At 34.8% G+C, this 25368-nt stretch overlaps 3 protein-coding genes across 3 annotated transcripts; all 3 read left to right on the top strand.

Moving 5' to 3' along the window:
• The first annotated feature begins 983 nt into the window (after nucleotides 1-983).
• LOC106767050 (calcium-dependent protein kinase 1) lies at nucleotides 984-6686 on the top strand. The gene is made up of 8 exons (XM_014651868.2): nucleotides 984-1647; nucleotides 2145-2288; nucleotides 2540-2692; nucleotides 3761-3876; nucleotides 4317-4484; nucleotides 5651-5778; nucleotides 5879-5978; nucleotides 6276-6686. Exons 1-8 carry the CDS (start codon nucleotides 984-986, stop codon nucleotides 6363-6365), a joined length of 1563 nt encoding a protein of 520 aa, XP_014507354.1. The 3' UTR covers nucleotides 6366-6686.
• A 1095-nt stretch (nucleotides 6687-7781) lies between these two features.
• LOC106767048 (potassium transporter 3) lies at nucleotides 7782-16734 on the top strand. Its single transcript, XM_014651865.2, has 9 exons — nucleotides 7782-8003; nucleotides 8743-8986; nucleotides 9086-9334; nucleotides 9450-9500; nucleotides 10335-10595; nucleotides 10673-10725; nucleotides 12945-13059; nucleotides 14039-14293; nucleotides 15114-16734. The coding sequence occupies exons 1-9, from the start codon at nucleotides 7962-7964 to the stop codon at nucleotides 16214-16216; spliced, it is 2373 nt and encodes a 790-aa protein (XP_014507351.1). The 5' UTR covers nucleotides 7782-7961; the 3' UTR covers nucleotides 16217-16734.
• A 1195-nt stretch (nucleotides 16735-17929) lies between these two features.
• LOC106768951 lies at nucleotides 17930-25074 on the top strand. The gene is made up of 4 exons (XM_014654356.2): nucleotides 17930-18454; nucleotides 18758-18913; nucleotides 23842-23913; nucleotides 24113-25074. The coding sequence occupies exons 1-4, from the start codon at nucleotides 18329-18331 to the stop codon at nucleotides 24779-24781; spliced, it is 1023 nt and encodes a 340-aa protein (XP_014509842.1). The 5' UTR covers nucleotides 17930-18328; the 3' UTR covers nucleotides 24782-25074.
• Nucleotides 25075-25368: the final 294 nt, after the last annotated feature.

Genomic DNA, 25368 nt, shown 5'->3' on the forward strand with positions numbered 1-25368 from the left:
GGAGATGAAACTGTGCTTTGGATACTTTTATTTATGAACGTCAAAACTATATTCGAATTTTTCATTTTCATCTTTTTTTTTTAAATTGCTGTTAAATATTATGAATTAATTGTTGAAGATATGGAGACTTTAAATATTTAAAGTATTCTTGATAAAGTTGTTTACCTTCAAATACATTAAAATAGAATGCATGTTACTATTTTATCAAAAGTAATCATAACTTTAAGAAAGAACAATACAATTTAAGAATTTACTGCTAAACGTTATTATATTTATATCTTAATTCATTTAAAATCATCAATAAAAAACGACACTAAATAAGAATAACTTAATGTTAAAAGTCTAACTTTACTAAATTGTATCTTTTACAGGATTGTAATTAAAAGTATTATAAATTTGATTAAAGTAAAATTGTTAAACAACGAAAGTTACAACTACAAATCCGCGGTAACACTTTAGGACGGCATTGATGGAGTTGAGGTTAAATCCAAAAAAAAGATGTGTTTTTTAGAGTGAAGGCGGGTAAATTTCCGGGAAAACAAAATAAAAACTAACATAAAATTATTTGTGCATTTGTTTTGCTGGTCTTTTAAAATTTATATTTATTAGATTATAACTGACATTATAGTTATAGTTATTTATTACAACCTGCAATACAACCTACCAAAATAACTATCTTTGATCCAATTATGTTATTTTAAAGCGGATTAAGAATAGTTATGATTAATATTCTTACTATTCTAGAGGAAGTGTGTCACAAAACCTAATTTTTACGTGTGTGTGTGTGTGTTTTTTTCTTTTAAGTATTAATTAACACAAGATGTTCATTAATTAATAGCAATTAGTACACTAATTAACAACCAGGCACAGCAAAGTCCATCTTAGTCTTTGTGCCGGCCACCTAGTTTTAAACAATTAGTCTTCTTCTGACAGACCAAACATCGAACTCCGACCGCCATAGTTCTCTTCATTGACCCTAGACCATGGGTAACTGCAGCAGCAGCAGCAACGGCGGCGGTGCTGCCTCCTCAACCACTACTTACTCCGACGACCTTCCCCAGCGCAACGGCATCACCGTCCTACCCCCGAACACGAACCCTTCACCCCCACCCCCGAAGCCACAAGCGTCGTCCTCGCTGGGCCGGGTGCTGGGCCGGCCTATGGAGGATGTCCGGTCAATTTACATCTTCGGGCGCGAGCTGGGCCGTGGGCAGTTCGGCGTGACGTACCTGGTGACCCACAAGGTCACGAAGGAGCAGTTCGCGTGCAAGTCGATCGCAACGCGCAAGCTCGTGAACCGCGACGACATCGACGACATCCGGCGGGAGGTCCAGATCATGCACCACCTCACCGGCCACCGCAACATCGTGGAGCTCAAGGGCGCCTACGAGGACCGCCACTCCGTCAATCTCGTCATGGAGCTCTGCGCTGGCGGCGAGCTCTTCGACCGCATTATCACCAAAGGCCACTACTCCGAGCGCGCCGCCGCCAACTCCTGCCGCCAGATCGTGACGGTGGTGCACAATTGCCACTCCATGGGCGTGATGCACAGGGACTTGAAGCCCGAGAATTTCTTGCTGCTCAACAAGAACGATGATTCCCCTCTCAAGGCCACGGATTTTGGTCTCTCAGTCTTCTTCAAGCCAGGTTAGTTAGTTATTCTAATCTGCTGGTCACTGCTTATTGATTCTGCCTATGTTAGGTCGTGTTTGTATAATTAGCGAAGGAGGAGGAGGAGGAGAAGAAGGTAAGATGTTTTAATTCTAAAAATTAAGTTTTTTCTCAATTTAAAATTAATTTATTTCCCCATTAGAATAGTTTTTTGAAAATGCCAAACAAGAAAACTCATAAATTAGGTAATGAATAAGATAATCATAATTTATGATTGAAGCCGAGTTCATTTTAGTTTATTAATATAACCAGTTTCATTAACATTTATAGAAAAAAGAAAAGAACTTTTCATGAGTTAAAATTAATCTATTCACTTAATTCTAACATAAGCGATCGCATTTAACTTTTTGGAAAGTTTACATGCTTGCGTTGATTTATTTTAAGAAACTAGTTTATTTTATATTCGTATTTTCTTTTTATCTCTTGCAAGTGTTTATTGTGAAATTTATTAGAGTGTTGGGTTTTGAGAACAGGAGATGTGTTTAGAGACCTTGTTGGGAGTGCTTACTATGTTGCTCCTGAGGTGTTGAAAAGAAGTTATGGGCCAGAGGCTGATATTTGGAGTGCTGGGGTTATACTGTACATTCTGCTTTCTGGTGTTCCACCTTTTTGGGCAGGTAGAACTCCTTCCTTTTTAACTCCCTCACTTTTATTTTTTAATGTCGAATAAAAACCATACCCCAAGGTTTCATGTTAAAGTTGTTGTTGTAATCTGTGATCCCTCAAAAGAACCTATGATTGTTTTCTTGAGCTCCGAAAGGATTATATTGGCGCTTTACTGTGGAAGTTTTCTTTTTTCGTACCCTGATATTCTCAGTTTCGAACCCTTCCAATGGTTTTCACTTTGTTTTTAATCTTTTATGTGAAGAAAATGAACAGGGTATCTTTGATGCTATTCTTCGTGGACATATTGATTTCGCATCGGATCCTTGGCCTTCCATATCAACTAGTGCTAAAGATCTGGTCAAGAAGATGCTGCGAGCTGACCCTAAAGAACGACTTTCAGCAGTTGAAGTACTGAGTAAGTTAAACTCTACTCACGAACATAACATTTTAGTTTTTGTGCCAAATGTGCTTTATATTTTATTTCAATCTCGCTGACACAGAAGAAGAGAGTCACTGTTTACCTTCATAGTGAGGTTCTGAACCTGTAGGTTGGATTATGCCGTGATTCAGTGAGGCCGAGAAATAGGACATAAGGACATCCAAAACAGTTGTTATTCGATATATAGATCTGTGATATTGTTAAGGACACTGGACTATTGGAATAGTGTGATTCGTTAAATAAAAAGAAAGAGAATGAGAATTAATTGTCACATCCAAAACACTTCAACCCCCTCCTAAGAAAAGTTATAAAGAATAAAAATGTAGGCTATGACCCACTGATTCTTTCTACTGATTCCTGAATTTACATTTTATTCTTTCCTAGTGTATATTGTGTTTTTGTTTTGTCCCTCATTAGGATAAATTATTTGGTAGTTATGAACCAATGCTTGTCCTTGCCTGACCAATCTTCGTGAAATGTAATTACTTATTTAATAACTTAAGTACATGTCACTTAAAGATTGATAGGAACCACAGAACAGGTGGTGGTCCAAACCACTTAATAACTTCCCCCTCCCTACACCTGTTTGATATAACGATAGAGTTATTAGTGGGAGTTTATTCTGATTAATATTTTGCTTGAAAGTCAGATTGCCTCCTTTTCTCAAGCACTAACTCATCATAACCTATCATATACTGATACTTTAATTTGTGTCACATATCCATATTTGACATGTTATTTTAGGATATTTTATCAACATTCATCAATGAAGTATTTAATTTATAAAGTATTAATATTTTTATGATGATAATAATTTAAATTTTTTTGTTTTGACAATATTTAATACATGTTATTTTAATTTGGATTCACATAATAACAATCATATATTTATCATATTTTTTAGAAATTTTGTATATTTTTCAATATGTATATATCACGTACTGAACCTTTTATTTTCAAATTAAACATATCGCCATTGTATCTAATACACATATAGTATTTGTTCATCATAGATCTTAACATAATATGTTATATATGGTGCAGATCATCCCTGGATGAGAGTGGATGGAGATGCATCTGACAAGCCTCTTGATATTGCTGTTTTATCCAGAATGAAACAATTCCGAGCAATGAACAAACTAAAAAAAGTAGCCCTGAAGGTAAATAATTTTTTATCATAATTTTTTTTGGTTCTCATCATGTTATCAAGTTTTTTGTAAAATATCTGCAAACTCCACTATATTAAAATCCCTTTGGATTAAGATAGTATACATTAATGGAAAATCTATAATATAAACAAATAAATATGTAGAGAAGGTCTTCATAGCTGACTTGATCAAAGGATAGATGCTTTTGTTTCTTTCAGTTAAACCAATACTTTGGCTGCTAGAGAATCCGTCTCCTCGTATGCCAATGTAACGACTCTAGTGCTTCGGAAACAGTATTTTATTTAGTTTAGCAATAAGATAGATCCGTCTTGAAGGAATTAGTTTCACACACACCTTCAAGACTGGGTTTCACGCACACCCTCAGTGTCCACTATTCGGACTAAATGGCTCATGAAATGAATTTTATTAATTTGTGAACTATTTTATTGCAGGTTATTGCTGAAAATCTTTCTGAAGAAGAAATTATTGGCTTGAAGGAAATGTTCAAATCCATGGATACAGATAACAGTGGAACAATCACATTTGAGGAGTTGAAAGCTGGTCTCCCAAAACTGGGTAGTAAACTTTCTGAGTCCGAAGTTAGGCAGTTGATGGAAGCGGTAAGATCACTGTCCTCTTCTTTTTCGGTTGTAACTTTTCCTATTGGTTCTTCCAAAATATTTGCACTCCTTTGTTGATTACCTAATGAGAATGTTTTGAAGTTTTCACGATATCTCAGACCTGAAATACTACCCAAAGTCTTGTCACCCAGCATGTTGTATGAAATTGCTATTGTAACACGAATTGGCATATACCCATTGTGGTTTGCTTCAATTTTTACTATTCAGACTCTTGTATCTCTGGCTCATTTCATCGTAGGTTAAAAGTAAATTGAGTAACCTAGACATGGGTTGTTTGATGAACTTACTCTTCTTCTATAGTATCTCAAGTTAAATTTAGCAGATCATAGTGAAAGGAAACAGGAAGCAAGAAAGACTAAAAGGAAGAAATTAAGTATGAAAATATTTCTTCTGTAGTAACAGGTCTGAAAAAGGGTGTTCAGATCCTGGTATGTTCTGTGTACACGGTTGTGATAGAGTCTGGTCTCTCCCAGCCCAGGCCTAATTTAGCATACCTTATACATATCTTTCTTTACATACTCTCTCTCTCTCTCTCTCTCTGGACAACAAACTCATGCACTCCCCCCATGACCTGCTCAGCTAGTAATTAGTAATCTTTCTCTTCCCTAAAACTGATCAGGTGCATTTCACCGTTTCCCCATCGTTTCATACTCCTTCAGCATCTTGGGTCATGGGGCCACATCACTTAACTACTGGAGCTTGGCTCCCCACAGCTAAGTTAGTTTGTGTGCGTGTGTGTGTGAAATACCGTTAAACTCATTCTGTGCAAGCTCATCCTGTTTTGTTTATATCTGTATCAAAAACCTAGGTTTGCATTTGTGATGCATTTATGCTAAACTCATGGAGATATTCTCCCCATAGCTAAGTATCTCTCCTAGCCCGTGTACATACCATATATATACAGTTAGCTCTTTGTTTGCAATATTATTTCCTGTCCTGTAGATAATCATAAGCTTGTAATCCTTTTTTGCACTTATAAAGAACTTGGTGCTTGATGCATCTATGTGCCGTGTGTAATAATCACTGAGACTGGAGATGCCAAGATGGATAATATGTTCATGGTTGCATGATATTGTAATCACTAGTCTGACACTTCTCTTTATTTTACTGATGTTTCTGCATGATCGTAATTATTTGGTTCTCAGGCTGATGTAGATGGAAATGGAACCATTGATTACATTGAATTTATAACTGCTACCATGCACATGAATAGAATGGAAAGAGAGGATCATCTATATAAAGCCTTTGAATATTTTGACGATGATAAGAGCGGGTAATCTAATTTGTTTTTCATTCATAATTTATACTATAGCAACATTATCACCTTAAATGTTGATTTTTGTGTTGGTTTTCTTCTTGTTGCTTCTGTTTAGTTACATCACAATGGAAGAGTTGGAATCTGCCCTCAAGAAGTATAACATGGGTGATGAGAAAACAATAAAGGAGATCATTGCTGAAGTTGATACTGACAACGTAGTTACTTTCTTTTTACTCTTTTTTGCTCCTTTATATATGCTTTTTTAGCATAATCACAACCACATGCAACAATAATGTCATTCTGGAAAATGCTGTAATTATATTGTTGGGTAATTCTGCTTTCTTCTTTCTTTATAGAACAGGTCTAGAATTTTTCGTGTCTGTTGTTATCTAGAAAAGCTGTATTATCTTACAGGGCAACAACATTGACGGTTGTCCTAGTGCCAAATTGTATAAGTTTATGCAGTGTTGTTTAATTATCCTTTGCAATATTAACTCTCAAATTTCTTGCAGGATGGAAGAATTAACTATGATGAGTTTGTAGCAATGATGAGGAAAGGCAACCCAGACATAAACCACATAACCCAAAGACGTCGCAAATAAGTTCTACATTACTTTGTTGAGATCAGTCTTTACTCGTTTTAGTATTGCGGCCTGCTATTTGATTGGGCACTTACATGATATTGGTGGGTCTAGTTGCACCAGTTTTTTTCCCTACTACACGAGCAGACATGAATGTGTTTTCTATTTTGTACAAAGCCAAGAAAAAACAAATCCAACTTTTTTCTCTAGTGAGGTTAAGAATGTGCGATTTAGTTTCTCTTGGTTTACGCTGAGTCCTAACTTTGTATACCAGATGGATCCTACGGAGACATTCCTCTTATGAATAAAGTAATCTCAGAATGTGGATATGTTCCAAGTGCAGATCAGGTATAATTTGTAATTAAGTTAATTGATTCTTCAATATGTGTCTGCAGAGGTACTGGGAAACATAACGAGAGACCATGCAGAACAGTTTCTGTACTGTGATAACTCCTAATCTGCTTTGTAATCTTAAGGTTGGCCTTTCTCTGCTACTTGAGAACTTGTAACAATATCAGACGCTGAAAAGAGAAAAAAAGTCAAAAACCAATACCAAAAGAATTATAACAAAAGTGAACAAGTTAATAAAATTGATTTATGGTAAATTAATTGATGATTTGCCTTTTTCCATCTAATCATCTATTGATTTGTTTAACCGAGATTGACCCCTTTTAGATTATGTTAAAATTTATTGTTTTAACATAATAATTAAGTATACAAGTTTATTGTTTTACATAATAATTGTTTTAGAATTATTATTTGTTCAATTTAACTTAAATTAAATTAACTTGCTCGAATTAGGTTATTTATTGACTGAATTTAAATTTTGTGATGAATGTGGACTAATATTGCTCAAGTAAACTTAAGTAATCTAAATATGATTGTAGTTGGTTTTCAGTAAGGTTGAACAAGGTAAAATTAAATGAATACGTGTAAAAAATTATATTTGTGGTATTTATACAAGTGTAGAATTGATTTTGGAAAAAAAAGGGTAGAATTAATTTCCCAAAGACAACTCCTTAAATACGATTCCAGATGTCTCTATTTGTAAGATTCTTTTTAGTTAATTTACACTGAATTAGTTAAAAATAATAAATTATCTAATTTTAATTATTTTTCAAAATTATTCTTGCATATCATAAAATGAAGTAGTTGGGATAGATTTAGCTAACTTTTTGTGATTTATTTTAAATATTTAATTAAGAGCGTTTCAAGAAAAACAAATCAACAACATCATTCAATTTAAATACAAATAATTTTCTGAAAAAAATTATAAATAAGACGAGGATTATATATTAAGAATTATTTCCAGGTTAACTTGCATCACCATTAATGATTTTGAATTAAAGGTAAAAGTTTAGACTATATTTAAAAATAATATAACAGTTCATATAAATTTTGTTGTTGTTTTTATGTAAATTATTGGTTGAGATATTACAGGACACTTTTTTTACCAGGACATCTTGCAATGGAAAAACTAAGTTTATTGCGTAAATAGTAAAATAATCAAACACGGTCTACATTGGAGGCAATTTCGCGGTTCCAATACAGTTGGAGTGGATTTTTCCTTTCCAAAAGCGAGCGCAACGAAACTCTTGTTCTGTTTTCTTCTTCGCTATGAGCTCAGATGCGAGTAGAGAACGAGGTGCATCAGACGTGGTACATTTTCTCCTCTCTTTTTTTCCTCAATTCGAACATGGACTTAACTACAAAGTATATTACAAATGTTTTGCCATGCTTCTGGAACTTTCTTTGCCTGTTTTCCGTTTTTATCAGATTCGATATTCTGAGAATCGATGGAATTCTAACGAATAAATGCGTATTGAATAAGCAATGTTTATGTCGAATTTTGCCGTAACGAGACAATGTGCGAAGTGAAAATGAGATTTGTTGTTTCAAACTCCGTCGTCAATCTAAACGTGGATAACTGGCCTGAAAACGGAATATGGTTTGGCTGTATAGTTTGAAAATTTAGAAGGCATAGAAGCAATCACAGGCAAATATATTTTGCGTCAGAAAACGAGAAAGAGATGCGAGTTGTTGTGTGGAGAGTATGGTGAACGTATGCTATGCTGGTAGAATCTTGGAAAATGAAAATGGAATTCTTCTTGAACACAATTTGCTACAGTGTATCGTATGCTATATTGGTAGAAGCGTTTTATGCAATATTCGTGTTCTTCTTCATTTCTTTTGTCTTTCATGGTGGAAAATGAGCAAACTTATCATAGTTGTATGTATGCCTGCGCGGAAGAAAAGGAAATAGGATAAAAAGCATTAAATATCGATATAATCTATTATTTTGTTCATTGCTTTCCCTTTGAACCTAAATGTTGTTTTATTAAAAAACTTGAAGTCATATATGTTCATAATATTTTGTTTTTTTTTTCTCAATTAACAGGTAGAGCGGAAATTTCAATGTAGAACACTTTTGTTTTTGGCATACCAAAGTTTTGGCTTTTTGTTTGGTGACCTGAGCCTATCCCCACTTTATGTCTATCAAAGTATTTTTTCTGGAAGACTAAAACAAGTCCAGAATGAAGATGCAATATTTGGCGCATTTTCTTTGATATTTTGGACTCTTTCAATTGTTTCTTTATTGAAGTATTCAGTTATTCTTTTAAGTGTAGATGATAATGGCGAAGGTAAGGACTGCTTTTCTTTATTTTTCTGTCAAACTAAGGTCCTTTTGTTACTCATTACTATAATTATTGTGGTAATGCTAGTACATTCAACACGTACAGGGGGAATTGTTGCTTTGTATTCACAGCTTTGCAGAAATGCAAAATTTTGTTTGCTTCCTAATCATCAAGCTTCTGATGAGGAGCTTTCTACATATCTCAAACTTGGTTCCTCAAATAGAAGTATACCACCATCTCCTTTGAAAAGATTCATTGAGAAACACAAGAGTACAAAGAAGGCTTTGCTTATTTTTGTTTTACTGGGTGCTTGCATGGTGATTTGTGTTGGTGCACTCATGCCTGCCATTTCTGGTAACTTTACATTTTTCTCATTACAAATATGTTATTGTGTCTGGTGGTACAACTTATCTGATTGATGTTTTACCATTGCAACAGCTCTATTGCTAATAAGAATTCTATCTTGCAGTTCTTTCATCCATTAAAGGCCTGGAAATTGAAGCAAAGATTGCAAACAAAAGTAAGGGGAAACGATGCTAATCTTCCTCCAAAGTGTGTAATACTCAGAGCTTAAATGATCTACATGAATAACCCGCTAGGTTTGGCCTAAATGTGAGGGGGTTTGTCTAGTTTGCTCAAGCTCTTACGTTCGAACCTTGTTAGCATCATTGTGCACACAAAAAATCTAAATGAATTAAATCAACCGACTAATAAATTAATGCATACAGACTATATAGAAAAAAAGGTAACATAGAATGGAATATTAAATCATGGAACGTACTCCAGAAACTGTTATTGTTACTTAAAACTAAAGTGATATTAAGGACCTTGACATAGATAACTCCCCTTATTTTATGCCAAGCTTATTATATGGTGCATGCATTAATTAAAAAAAAAAAGTATCAGTCTCTTGATTACGTTGTGCAATATGAGCTTCTTAATGAAAGGTTGAATTAAGCTTGATTTTCATTGTTCTTCAGCATAAGCAAAATTACTGAAGAACAGCAAATCTTGATTATATAATCATATTTGGAGGCTCAAGATTGGTTTTATTTAGTTCTAATATTGATAATTGATGTATGATTGTATCTTGTATGATAAAGATTTGTTCTCATGATAACAATTGAGAACAAGTCTCACTTGACGTTTGTTATACGCTACTGGTCCTATATTCCTTCCTTGAAAAATATTATGCATTTTTGTCATCAGAACATATGTATATATCATTTCATAGGCGTGGTCTCGTATTTCCGGTGTTCTACTGATTGGACTTCTTGTTATGCAACATAATGGTTCGTACAATGTTGCATTTTATATTTTTTCTATCAAAACTTACGTATATATCCTTTCATAGGTGTGCTGTCTCGTATTTCCTGTGTTCTAGTGATTGGACTCTTTGTTATGCAACACCGTGGCTCCTACAAGGTTGCATTTGTATTTCCTCCCATAATCATTCTATGGTTACTTACTATTTTCATGATTGGCATTTACAATGTCATCAAGTGGAACCCACGAATATATGGGGCTCTTTCTCCGCACTATATTTACAAGTTCTTTAGGCTAACAGGAAAAGGTGGTTGGGTTAATCTTGGAGGAGTATTTCTGTGTGTTACAGGTCTGCATCTCTTTTAAATTCAAATTCTGCTTAAGCCTTATGCTATCCAAATTCATTATTTTTCTCGTCATCTCCAGGAACTGAAGCTATGTTTGGAGACCTCGGTTACTACAGACAAATACCTTTGAGGGTATGTGTGGCCAATAAGTATTAAGTTGGCTTTGATTTCACTGTTAACTTCCAATGTTGTGTTCTCGAATGACCCTCTTAATAGATAATACCCAAGAATTATTAGTGTTATTTAACTACAGGTTTCTGTAAGGGTGATTATTAACTCCTTTGGTCAGTAATAGTATGTGTACTAAGTTGTAATATACTTTTTAGACTTTTGATGTGCCTATTAAGAGAAATAGTTGATGTTATTATGCTACTAAAAAACTGAACAACAGATTGAAAGATACCACAACAAACTAATTTATATTATACTCATATATTAGCATCAAAAAGACAAACCTTTGTTTATAATGCATAACAAGTGATGGAGTATAGGTGATGTAGAATTTAGGTTCGAAAGAGAAAGAAACAGAAAGACGGGAAAAAATACGGGAAAGGTGGAAGAACAAAATAGATAGGATAGAGAGAAGAGGAGAGAAACAAAGAGGTCAAAGAAACTGTGCACTGCACTTGATTTTCATTTCAATCTAGATTCAACTGTCCAGAATACAACAACCTACCTCACTTTTAAGCATACCAAACAACTATGAACTAACAATAGCTTACTAACTAACTAACATCCTTCTCTTATTTATATTTACATATGAAAAGGGATAATTAACCTGTAGGCCAATAACATTTAGAAAGTGATTCTTTGATTTGTTATCTAGAACTTTTTGGCTAAAGTGGAACATGCGAAATTCAAACTTTGAGTTGATTTACCTGTTTGGTAATGTATTACATAGAACATACTTTCATCTAAGGGTGACAATGCGGGCCGCCCCGGCCCAGCCCAGGCCTAGGACTGGTCCACACTTGGCTTGCAAAATGCAGGTTGCGCTGACCCGCGCCTCTTGTGAAAAGCGGGCTGAATATTATGGTCCGGCTAGCATCCTTTCTGGCCCTTGGGCATGCGGCCTGACTAATATAGCAAGAATGTTCTCCAGTGAGTTGACTTTGACCTCTGTCTGGATTCACCTGTTGGTTGTTGATCTTTTTGCTGCAAGGTCGTGGATTTTATCTTTCTCTTGGTTTCTCATTCTTTGCATATTTATCGAATTCTATCTCTGGTTATGAGTTCAGGCAGGTTTTTTAAGATGGACTGAAGAATCAGATCGAAACTCGGCATTCTATTTCTTTTTTCTTGTTCTTTTGTCCCATTGGAATTCTTACTTCTGTCATCACCATCATTGCTTTGCTGAAAGTCCACGAAATTGAACTTCAGCTCATGGTTTTGAACAAACCCCCCCAAGTTGGGAACAATTCTATATATGGACCAATAAAGTAAAGAAAATGAAATAAATTTATATAGGAGTTGAAATTACTTTAACCATAATATAATCTTCCTCCCTACTATGAAGTTAATTTCGTACTTCACATTTTTTTCTTATATATGCTCTCATGTACAAATTAGTCCTAACAGGTTCTCCCTAATCCTTGATCTGTTCTATACTTAGTTTGCAACTAAATTTTCCAGTAGTATTCAAAACCCAGCAGGACGGACCCGATTGGGCAAACAAGTTCAAAACAATGGGAAGATCGAAGCTTCAAACTCACATTCGAAAATTTCAAGCTTCCGCAACGCGTCACTTGGATGAACCCATGGAAAAATATGAGAATGCTGTCAATTTAGTGTGGCCAGGCAGACCAACCCGTCCCATCCCAAACCCACGGGAGCTTAATTTAGTGTGGTCCGGCAGACCAACCCGTCCCGTCCCAAACCCACACGGGCTATGGGTTAAGCGGATTGGGCTTATGCAGGTCAACAGGCTCAAAATCTTAGCTCGCCTTAAGCTTTTCATTGCATGCCTGTTACCTGTCTTCTCAAGAATCGGCAAAACAAGATTGAAAAAATGTAGACAAAGATCCTTTTTCTGTATTATTCAACAATTATCAACTCCAAACACAAGCATCAACTTACAAAAGAAAATTCTTCCTTTATATAGACTTTCTCAGAAAGCCTCACCCCCCCATAACAACTAACTTCTTAACTATTTTTATTTTTAAATTTCTTCCTATGATACACTTTCCAACCCCTCTCATTACTTCCCTGCCTAACAGGTCCTTTACATAATATATTGAGGTCTTAATAATGATTCCTCATTTTAAAGAGAGTTATAACTTTTAGATTGATTTTATTTTTGAAAATGATTGTTGTAATTTTTATAATTGTTATTGCTCCCCATTACTGTGCAGGTTGCATTTTATTGTGTCATTTACCCATGTTTAGTTCTTCAATACATGGGGCAGGCTGCTTTTCTTTCCAAGAATTTATCTGCAGTGCATATAAGCTTTTATGCTTCTATTCCAGGTCAGTTAATGTCAATAGAATAAAATATCCCTGATAGGCCTTCTTGTAGAATTCTAGAAGAACGTGGAATTGTATTATGTTTTTGCTCCTGGTCTCACAAAATGTCTATTATGTACTTATGCCGACACTGACAAATTAGCAAGTATTAGATACAAGTTCTGGTTCTCCCTGGCCAATTTAGGTGGGGCAATTTTGAGAGATAAGATAACTTTAACCTTTGAGATTATTAATCTAACAATGAAATATTTTTGTGTGAATTCTATTAGGGTGGACGTTTTACTGTGTATTTTCTCTTCACAGCATGTTTTTAATGAACTTTAACTTTTTCTTATGTAAGTTGGTTTCACTTACATTTTCTATTTCTATAAATTATTATTAATTTAGTATGATTTCCTAATTTGAAAAGTGATATGTATCACGTCTTGCTTAAGGTTATTGTTTCAATGTTCTATATATTATACCATTTTGTGACACTGTCTTTTTCTAACTGAATCACAACCTCTAACTAGAATGTATTTGATCTTATGTTGATCAGAAAAAGCTGAGTTCTTGTACATGCACTGTACTACTTTTAATTTATGGTAGAGGTTGGTGAACAAATTGGTAGATAAGATCCATTTCCTACTCCTACTATTCAATGTATCAAAGCCATTGTCAACGAGTTTAGCTTAACTTTACTCGATAATTTTGGAGATAAACCCTAGCCAGTGGGTTTACCGTTCCTTGTGGTTTAGTACTCTTTTAACATTTTTCCCTAAAAAATAACCACTTAGATGATCCATGCATATATGCTTTCAGTGGAATAAAATCACCGTGTACTTGTAGTATTTGTATCTTGTACGCAAGAAACTTACTTTAATGGTTAATGGAGCAAAATAATTGAGCTGGTACTTGTCTTGTCATATGTTTTTTATAAGACTGCAGTACTTGCTGTCTAGTATCCGTAATATATTTCATAATGTTTTTGTCATTTTTGTAGATGTTCTATTTTGGCCAGTATTTGTGGTGTCTGCTTTGGCGGCAGTAGTTTCAAGTCAGGCTGTCATTGCTTCAGCATTCTCAACAGTCCAACAATGCCATGCATTTGAATGTTTCCCTCGAGTTAAAGCAGTGCATTCCAGAAGGTGGATCCCTGGTCAGACATATATACCGGAGATAAACTGGATTCTTATGATAATAAGCTTGGCTGTGACAGTTGGTTTAGGAGACATAAACAGAATAGGACATGCTTACGGTAAGTTGACAGAGCACCAGATGGTTGATTGGAGAATAGTGATGTTGAATCACAAAATACAATGAAGTTTGTTGGTCCAAAATCATAGACTACTACAGAGATGAATTCTCTGTATAAATTACTAGAAATCAGAACAAATATTTCCCCCTAATTCCCCTCTTACACACAAATTTAGTATTATGTATTCTAATTTTCTGTCCTAAGCCGTCATCATCAAAGTTACTATTCAAGGTATTCTAATGTATACCTGCTTTTATTAATTGTTTTTATATTACACAATTTGAAATGTTACTTTCTGCTGTTGACTGTTATATAACCGCCCCTAACCCTCAGTTTCCATCATAAGTTGTGTAACTTTTGTTTTTATCTAATAGGGTATGTATTTTAATATTATTTGATATGGAAATATAATTGAGTTGTGATTCATTGGCACTGTAAACTTTACATTCTCAATTTATAATGCCATCTATTTCAAAAATAGTAACCCTTACTGGAAGTGAAAATTAACATAATTTTGATCCACTGTCTGCTTTAGAAATCTCGAAATTGTTCAATCGCGTAGTCCAACATTATTAGAAGAGTTGATTACGATATTAGCTTCCCAAGAACTTCAAGCTTTTTTTATGATCTTGCAGCATAATATTGAATGCTAGGGTAGAAGTTTCGCTAACAGTGAAACAAAATTAAACTTATTTTACATGATTGTGTTATAGAGGATTCAACGATTATTTGTGAAAATAAACTGATGTTCTGGGTCATTTTATATTCACTATTTTTTTCCAGATCGTGATTCTTAGTAACATCATTCTTTTGTTTGCAGGGATTGCACATCTGATTCTTGTGTTTGTGACCACATGTTTGACATCACTAGCCATCATTCTTGTATGGAATCGAAGTCTTATAATTGCTCTGGCGTTTGCTTTATCCTTTGGTTCGATAGAGATTCTCTTCCTGTCATCATACAGCCTGAAAATCCTTAAAGGTGGCTGGATTCCACTCGTGCTTTCTGCAGTCTTCATGGTTGTAATGTATGCGTGGCATTATGGTTCCAGGAAAAGGTATTTATTTGACACGCATAACAAAGTTTCAACGAGGACCATCCTTGCATTAGGTCCTAGTCTTGGGATTGTTAGAGTTCCTGGAATGGGCCTTATCTACACTGGATTGGCTACTGGAATCCCTGCCAGTTTTACTCATTTTTTGACAAATCTGCCAGCTTTCTACCAAGTGGTTGTTTTTGTTTGTGTTAAGACTGTACCCGTGGCTTGGGTGCCACGTGAGGAACGTTACCTCATCGGTCGAATTGGTCCCAAATCTTACCGGTTGTATCGATGCATTGTCCGAAATGGTTATAAAGATGTGTGCAATGACGAAAATGATTTTGAAAATGAACTGGTGATGAGCATAGCTGAATTCATTCAATTGGAAGCAGAAGGTTGCTCTGGAAAGGCAGAAGGTTCAGCGGATGGACGGATGGCGGTGGTGAGAACATCAGGGAAGTTTGGGACACGATTGCTGATGTCGGAATCTTCTGCTTTTCAGGAAGGCAACAATATTAATCTTCCGGGAGCTTTGACCGTTACTAGCAGTAAATCTCCAATATTGAAGAGGCTGCGGGCCATGTATGAGCGGGAATCGCCTGAACACATCACTAGACGACGAATTCGATTTGAGTTGCAAAATGTAATATATTATGACCCACGGGTCAAGGAAGAACTCATGGAACTGGTAGAAGCCAAGTGCACTGGAGCAGCATATGTAATTGGGCATTCTAACGTGAAGGCCAACTGGAACTCATCATTTATAAAGAAGTTTGCTATCGACCTCTACTCTTTTCTCCGGAAAAATTGTCGGGCCCCAGTTGTAGGACTAAACATTCCTTCGATTTCTCTGATTAAGGTAGGAATGAATTACAATGTGTAGCATAAGTTGTGACTGTGTTTTGACTGGGGATGTATGTAACGTGTAACAAACCGAGTGCTGAGTGGGAAAAGCAGGCAGAGTTAGTCACATCCCAGGAACCCGTGGAGGAATATCCTATAATGGGAGACCACAGCAAAAGTGAGGAAGAGGAAAAGCAACATTAAATTCAAAGATTATGTGACGCAGTGGGTGTGTCTCTGGTATGTGAAACCTCTTCCTTTCTGACTTTCTGTCTCTGTTATCCTTCACCATATTTCTTGATTATTCTCTCCTCATTCTCCGGTTCCTCTGCCGTGAAAATTCTCTCTCATCCGTCTTACATATGTTTCTTTTCTCTGCAATATGTTATGCAGATTGATACTTCTACATCAATAAAATTCCACGTTCTTACCCTTTTCTGAGTTATGTATCAGTTGCCATTATTGGTTATTCCTGTTTTGTTTAGTCTTTGTGCACACAGTTACAATGTAATCTATGCAAGCCAGAAAAGAATGCCCCTTACCTTATATAGGAGGATTTCTACCATTCTAACAAGTTGAAATAAATATAATTTGAATTATTTATTATTGAATTTTCTTATTTTTTAAATAATTTATTTGAATGAAGTAATTAAAATATCTTAAATTTCAATTTTCTTGTTGAGATAAAGTAATTTAGTTTTTATTTTAAGACATTCAACTCTATTTAAATTGAGTTAGTTCGAGTTTGACTCGTCATGATTTTCAGTTTGAAAAAATTAGATTTGGATCGATTAAATTTGATTTTTGATTTAGAATAACTTGATTGGATTTAATATTTGGATCGATTAAATTTGATTTTTATTTAGAATAACTTGATTGGATTTAATATTTAGTTCTAGATGACTTGACTGAGATAAAGTGTAGTGGTCTTATTCAAATAAAAAAAATGATAAAATAATTTAAATTGATTTCTCCAAATAAATCATTTAAAAAAAAAGATGAAATTTAAATGCAAGTAATTGAACTTTCCAAATCCGTGATGTTTTTAAAAAATTCAATGAAACAATTAAATAAATCAATTTGATGTATATTTAACAAATATTTCATTTCAAACATATCACGATGTAATGTTTCAAGCTTTTTTATGGGAGCACAAAAATACTATTTATTTGTTTGAAGATATATAATGTTTATGTGGAGGGAAGAGGTGCATATTATAAGTGTTTAGATTTGTCAATTCACTGTGATTTGATTTGAATGGAAGAAAAGCATGGAAAGTGAATTTGTTTGCATGTGAACAGCAGACATATACAAAGTAAAAGAGTGGATGGAAAGCAATTATTTAAACTATTATAATGGTTTGTAGAAAAAAAAAATTCTTTAAACAGGGTATTATTGTGGGAAAAATAATTAGGACGATTTTAGTGTGAGACTAGATACTTTTTAAATTAAGTTTATTGAGTTTTTAAAAATAATATCTAACACTTATTTATTTTATTCATTAAAGTTATATAATCAAATTGACTTTATGTAAAGATATTGATGTTTAATTTCTTCTTAAATTTTCCATATTTAGTTTTACTCAAATTCCCTCTCTAATGGGTTGGATTACCCTTCATATTATTTATATGATCTCTATAATTTTTTTTCCAATGGGATAATGATTTTTTATTATCAGTATGGTTGGTAAATACTTAATTCCCACCCACCAACCCAGAGACATGATTTTCTTTGTATTTGTATGGGAACACCATTTACCCAACACATTAAGATTTAATAGTATCTATTTGTGAGCATTAATATTCCCAATTTCCGATTGGCTATAGATGCTACATCAAATCTGGTAAGAAAGTTTCTTCCTTTTTTCAAAACTCTAATAAATTTAGGGTCAGAATTGAACACCACAAGCAGAACGGGGGATATACCATTTCAATGACTCTGGCTAGGAAACAAGCTTAACCTGGGTCGCTGTCTTTTCTTCTCCTTGGATAGAACAAACTAAACGTGGGAAGTGAAGTTTCAAATCACATTCTCCTAGCTGCCTTCTTATCCTAACCATAACAACCAATCCCCAAATATTAAACCCTTTTTGTTGATGTAAGGGACTAATTAGGAGGGTGGTGTTTGGGTTATTAGCCCTTAGGGTTTATAAATGTTGAGTACCTCTTCTTATTCTGCCTTTAGCCGCTCCTTTCTTCCGATTAAGGGTTTTCCCCGACCCGTCGCACTACGTCCTTTTCCTCGGATCTTGGAATCCCATGCCAAGTCTCCAAGAAATGTAAGCATTATTGATACCTCTTGAAACTTTTGTTTTTTATATTCTCTTTTTATTTACGTTTCTGTTATTTGCTGTTGGAATTATTTATTACATTTATTTAGAGCTGCGAAGAAAAAAAAAAGGGTTTGAAAATGTTCTTACCTTTGTCCCTATGAACCTGGGAATCTGAGTCCTCTGTAATTCGTTGTTTTGTGGGGGCTGATGAGTTTTCTTTCTGTGCATGCACACACACACACATAGTCGAACCAATTGTCTGAGCTAGTTCTGCTTTGCTGTTTTAATTTTTTGGGGCTTTCCTTGCAGAGATTGAGTATTCAGTGCTTTAGGCACGATCATCTTTCTCCAGAAACACCCCAACCTGAAGTTATAGAGCACTATTTTCATGAGGACCTGGTGCAATCTGAATTCAGTGACTCCAGTGTTGTCACCAAAAGAGACTGGAAATCATCCCTTCAGAAGGTCACATGCTTATTGTTTACTCTTATGACAAACGGTTTTCCATTTTCTACGTCGATGTTAAGTGTGGTAATTTAAAGCTTGGTAGTCATATCGATGAACATGTGTGCTAGTGAAAGAAATGAAATCTGCAGCTGATCCCTACCGTGAAGTTTCATGGTGATGACATGTCAAGTAAAATTCACTCACACTAATTAACAATGGTTTACGTTGGGTTTTCTTTCCTCACTGATGATAAGTAAATTTTGGGATGGTTTGGTGGAAGTGGCATTCATATATGTTTTAAAATCAAGAGAGCTAAGTAATTATTTGGTATGATCTGCAGTTATGTGGAATTACTTAATGTTCTATTCTGCATCCTTACTGATAGATTCTAGTTTGCATTTGCTGAATGTGCTTAACATATATGAATATGAGGGTTACTCTTATGACATAGGGGAGGTGGTACTTGAAAATAATATACAAACTCTTTATAGCTTAATTGGTTGTGAGACAACTCTCCGTAGATGTATATTTGTGTACATGAACAACTAAAATCATAACCCTTGATCCCAAGGATGAAAACTAAATTGAAAAGAGGAAAATAATCTATGTATGGTGTCTAAGTTTGGCAAGCTAATGGACATTTAAAAAATTATTCGACATTACTCCTGAAGCTAGAATTTATAAATCATATGCTTCCATCTTTTTAGTTATCACATACAAACTGTACCCAGGGCCACCCAGGGAACTTTGGTGAAGATGTTTGCTACTTACATACAAACTATCTAATATCACTTTGTAAGGAGGCAATCTTGATATCAAGTTGATGAAATGGTCAATGGTGAGTGGCTGTTGGGGAAAGAAAAGATAAACAAAAATCTTAGAAACCAGGGACCTTATCCATGTAATCTTGACCAAAAATTTTAGTGTACCCTTTAGTAACAAGGTAAGTATTTTGGTCTTCAAGTGCTCCATCTTACCCAATTTTAACATAAACCTGTAACAAACAGTCCATAGAAAATTTTCAATGCAGGTATCTCTTTGATAATTTCTTGGCTCCATTTTGGGTGAGGGAAAGCTTCCAATGTTGTCTTTGGGACAGACATGGACAGTGGACGAACAAGTAGTAAAGGCATTGTTAAAGATATTATCTTTAGTATTATATTTATCTTTTATCTTTAGTTAGTTTGTTTATATTTTTTATTTGTATTTTAAGCTTAGTCCATATTTCTTCTATTATAAATAGAGGACCTATGTGTATATACAAGTGAGATTAATCCCATATATAATTTTCACTATATTTAATTGGCATAACAAGAAAGAGAACGATGATAAATAAAATATTATAAACAGGATTGGGTACCTTTTCAGACGTGATTAAATGAGGAGATTTACTGTCCTTTGGAGCAATATCTAATGAACGGGTATTCAGTTGTGCTGCTCAAGAATAATCCTAGCTTTCTTTGTCAAATGTTCGTGTGATGTCACTGGTGATAGATTTGAAAGGCTAATCTTCGAGAGCAGGAGTGACAGTGGAAGTAATGCTTCAGTCGTGGAACAAGTAATTCTTACATATATTGAGGGGAAACAAGAGCAGCAGAGAGAAGGACAATTTTTTTGACAACTAACTTCTTCATGTTCTAGAAGATGGTCAATTTCAGGGAACTACAACATCCAACTTGTATGGTTTGTCTGGTGGCAAGGAAATACATATGTGAAAAATAAGTGAGAAATAGGTAGGAAATAGAGTGAAATGAAATTGTTTGGTTTAAGAGAAATGGGAAAATATGAGTAGGTGAATGGAAATTGGTGGGAAGTATAGATAAGAGAACTAGTAGCCCCCACTCCTTTTTATTTCTTTCCTCCCCACCTTGTTTCTCTTCCACCAAAGGGATAACCTAGTGCGTCCCAAGGAGTATAACCTGTCTATCCCTTGTATATGGTCGTGAGCAAAGAAGTATAACCTAATGTGCATAATTGAATAAATAGAGAATAGACTCTAGGAGATAAAATAGAATAAGGAATTTGATATTGCAAGACTGAAAATAGCATTTGATTGATTTGATAGCAAGATGTAGTAATAGAATAAGGACAATTTCTATTAAGTAGTGATGCTTGTATTTTGGCAACTGTTGTTTTTGTTGTGGAGTGTGTGGACTAGAAGATTGATGGGGAATATTGAATGAAGTTGTAAAAGATTAAAAAGTCACAAAAATATTCACTTGTATTATGACGATGCAAATTGGATGCAACAAATTTAATGGGTTCATTTAATTATGTATGAATTTTGATTCAAATGACTTGGAAAACAATTTATATCTTCCTTTCATTAAATATAGCCTAACAACTCTAACACTTTTTCTAAGGCCTGAACCTTGTCTTTTTATTTAAATATGCTTTTTAAAAAACCTTAACCTAACCTGTATAGTGAACAGGCTAAGCCTTAATTAGGCTAGGCACAAGGCTCTTGATTGGCCACCTGACCTATTTTCACCCCTAGTATTGGTGGAGGGTTCTGACTAACAAGGAAGTTGAGTAAAGTGTTGTAGAGTTAAGGTCATCCAAATGTTTTTGGGATGGTGCTATGATAAGAACTTGGGTTTTATGGACTGTTTAAGTCTTGTATTGAGTAGTATAGGATACTTGGTTGGGTATTTAATTAGTAGATTATTCTCCTCTAGTAGCTAGTCTTTCAGAGTTCTCCAAGTGCTTTAATGCTTATCAATCTTCCATCAAGTTCTCATTATAACACTTATGGAAATTCTTAGAAAGTGAACTTTAAGCCTAATTCAGTTTTACATAATTAGTTTGAAAAGTACTGTTTCATCCCCTTATATACTTAAACTTGATTATATATTTAGTCAATATGAGATCTTCAATAGAAACAATGGAAAAGAGAATGAATGATTTCTGGAAGAATTATTTCTGAATCTAACAAGTTGGAATATCAGTGGAAGGACTGTATAGTGTTGAAAAGCCAAAACACGATCTTCAGAAGTAGATTCAAAACTTTGGAAAAAGTGTGAAGCTGTTTGGAAACGTAAGAAAGTGACTAAAATAGGTGGCTGGTTGCATGATGAGTTAAATAAAGTTGCAAGTTTTGTGATTTGAATTGTTGTGGTGGAAAAGCCATCAACAACTGGTAAGAATCTTGAGAGAATGTCACCACAAAAGCTAGCTATTGTAGTTGGAGAGTCTATGGCCTTGTAAACCCATGCTATTTTTCTTGCAATTAGATCCTAACATCTCATCACGTTATATGGCCTTGGTGCCCGTCCCAGGTGAACATTGTAATGCAGGTGTACATTTATATACATGAACATATATATTCATATCCCGTGATTACAGGGGATACTACTAAGATGAAAAAAAAAGAAGGCAAATAATATATTAGCTGCAACTGTCTAAATTTAGGAAGCTAATTATATTCAACGATATTCAATGGTGACAATAAGTTGATAATCTATAAAATGCATTTCTTTAGTAATTTCGTGATACCTAATGCATTTCATTTTTGGTGCCAATCACCCTTAAGACCCTCAATCTAACATTAGAATTATGAAGGCTGAAATAAGTTTGGTCGATAGTTTAGTTCTTCCTGTGTATTGAAAGAAATACTGTCATCAGGCATCTGTTTTGTAGGAATTCTATGAACAGACTTTGTCAATTAAGTACTATGTAGTCATTCTGTGGAAGTGACGGGATATGGAATTATGTGATATGGCTATGAGGTGGATATCTGCCTTTATTTAAGCAATTGACTGAGGAAAAAAGTGTGGTTTTCTTTGTCATGCCGAATGTTTGGTTTGTGATGTTGTACAGCGTGCTGACATACAATATATCCAGAGAATAGAATATCTACTTTTATCCATTGGAATTTATGTATGATTGGAATTTATGTATGAGAAGAGAGTGTGGTTGGTTGATTGTATATGCTTAGTTTATTTATTTATTTATTTTTGTTCCTTTTATGTAGGATAGCTGTAGGATTTCAGACTTGATAGGTTGGAATAAGGTTTTCAGTTCGGTTCATGGTAGATTATAAATTAATTGGTGTATATGGCATGGAGATGAGGGTGATTTGCAGAGAATATAGGTGTTTTAGGGTCAGAATAGTGACTGTTTAAGTGCTGTGCTGTACCTGCATTACCTGGATTTTTGATTTTTGATTTTAGGGCAAATTGATGGAAGAATGAAGTAGGATTTTGTTGTGGTAATCTATCACAATGTTTGATAGGGCTGAAGATGAGCATAACAGATACCCAGGAATTAAAGTGTTTGCTTCTCACAACCAATATTGCAGTTTATTTTTGCTTATAAATTTATAATACATAAAAATGATCAGTCTATTGCAAGAAAGCATTACATCTGCCTACACTGACCTCAACTTTTTATGAAATGAAAAGGAGTAAACCCAGATCCAATAGACTCTAGTTTACTAAACCTGTAAGAAAATTTCCATAAAACAAAACCGAGAGAAGATAAACATGAAAAGTCCTAGATTACCTTAACGATTGAAATAATTATGGTCAAGTAAAGTGATGAAATAATTATTTCCAATGGATTGCACCATAGGCTATCTTTGAAGGGAGAATTCTAGTATGGCGGCACCGTAGGCCACAACAGCAAGTTTATGTCGTTAATTTTTTGGCCTTTTGTCCAATTCCCCATTTATAAATTGGTTATCACTAAATTTGAAACTGAACTAGAATATTAGAATGATTTGCTCTGTAAACTTAATGCTTCTTGATTTTAGTTCATCTGCGTCGTACTTGTTTGTCAGTTAAAATATATGAAGCTTTAGATGGTCTTTGCATGTAGAAATATCACACATGCATCAATGCAATGAACAATAGAGTATTGTACAAAGTTGCCAATGAAATTAAATTTTATATTTTAAGTGTTATCTCATGTCAATCTGTTTACCAAAATACTTGTTTTATTTTCAGGCTGCAAATGAAGCATTCAAGGTAATTGGTTATCCATGGGTTGTGCCATGGACTGCAATGACTATATTACAAGTAAGTGCTTCCAAAACTTTGAACAAGTTGTGACTGAGTAGATTTCTCTTTTATATATCAATTCCCCAGTTAAAAACTTATTGATACATGTGATGAGTGGAATGGAGATAAAATGGTTATTGACTCAATTGAGATTAATTAAAATCCAAGCAATAAACGGTCAATATGAGCTTGTGACACGCAACATCATACGATGCAGGTTATGCTTCTTTGGACGACAGCATTTTGGTTTATAGGATCTTGGATGATTCCTTTTGCTGCCCATATAACTGGCTTTAGCAAGGAGTCTTTAACATTTAGAGGGCAAGCACTGTTCAGCCTCGTTACCGATGTAACTGAAGGACTTGCTGGAGTTGCAATTCTTCTTCGCTGTCTTTCTCGATTTCGCCCTCTTCCACCTGACTGGTTCAGGTTTAGCCTGAAAGGCAATTGGCAATTAGATGTCATAATGGGATGTCTCATGTTTCCACTTGTCAATCGGCTGTCACAGTTCAACCTGGACCTACTACCCCTTTTACCCTCTACACCTGTCACCCTTTCTAGTGTTGAACAATCAATAAGGGCAAGGGATCCAGTGGCAATGCTATTGTATGCAACAGTTGTATCAGTCTGTGCTCCTGTATGGGAAGAGATAGTTTTCCGTGGCTTTCTACTCCCATCCCTCACCAAATACATGCCAGTGTGGTGTGCAATACTGGTAAGTTCAATTGCCTTTGCGCTTGCACACTTCAACATACAGAGGATGTTGCCCCTTATATTTCTTGGCATGGTAATGGGTGTGATATATACACGGTCAAGGAATTTACTGCCACCAATGCTGTTGCATAGTCTTTGGAATGGATTTGTCTTTTTAGATTTGATGAAATAGCTTCTTCCAAGTTGTGATTCTGTCAGGGAGTCTATTCTGTAGGTAGAATTGCAAGCACTAGGATGCGGGCTTATGCTTTGGATCAGCATCTTCACAAGTAAACGCTGACCAAGTGCATGTGCTAAGAGTAACAGCAGTTAATGTGATCTTACAGTTGTACATTGTAAAAAAACAGAGCCTCCCATTTGTCCATATCTGTGCTGATATTTGACAGGTATATTTAAAACAATCTATTGAGTAACCCCTCTCCCATTTCTGCGAAATTAATTCATTTTTGCTCACATGATGCTGAAGGTCGGTTCTATTTTCTATTCTGAAGAAGCTCACCTTTTAGAATTTAATCTAATGATAATGAAACAGTACACTACAGAAGAACTGACTCCATAGTTGTTCATTTAATTGTTTTTGCTTTTTATGGTAGCTGCTAACACCAGTCATTTATATGCACGTGTTGCCTGTAAATGAAAATCGATTTATTTATTTATACGAATTATATGAAAGGAAAAATAGAAAGTACGAAAATTAATAGTTTGACTTCAAGAAAATAGTGTCTTTGCAAATTTTGGACCTGATAAAAAGATGAAATT

This window comes from Vigna radiata, chromosome 7, assembly GCF_000741045.1.
Source record: "Vigna radiata var. radiata cultivar VC1973A chromosome 7, Vradiata_ver6, whole genome shotgun sequence".
Taxonomy (NCBI): domain Eukaryota; kingdom Viridiplantae; phylum Streptophyta; class Magnoliopsida; order Fabales; family Fabaceae; genus Vigna; species Vigna radiata.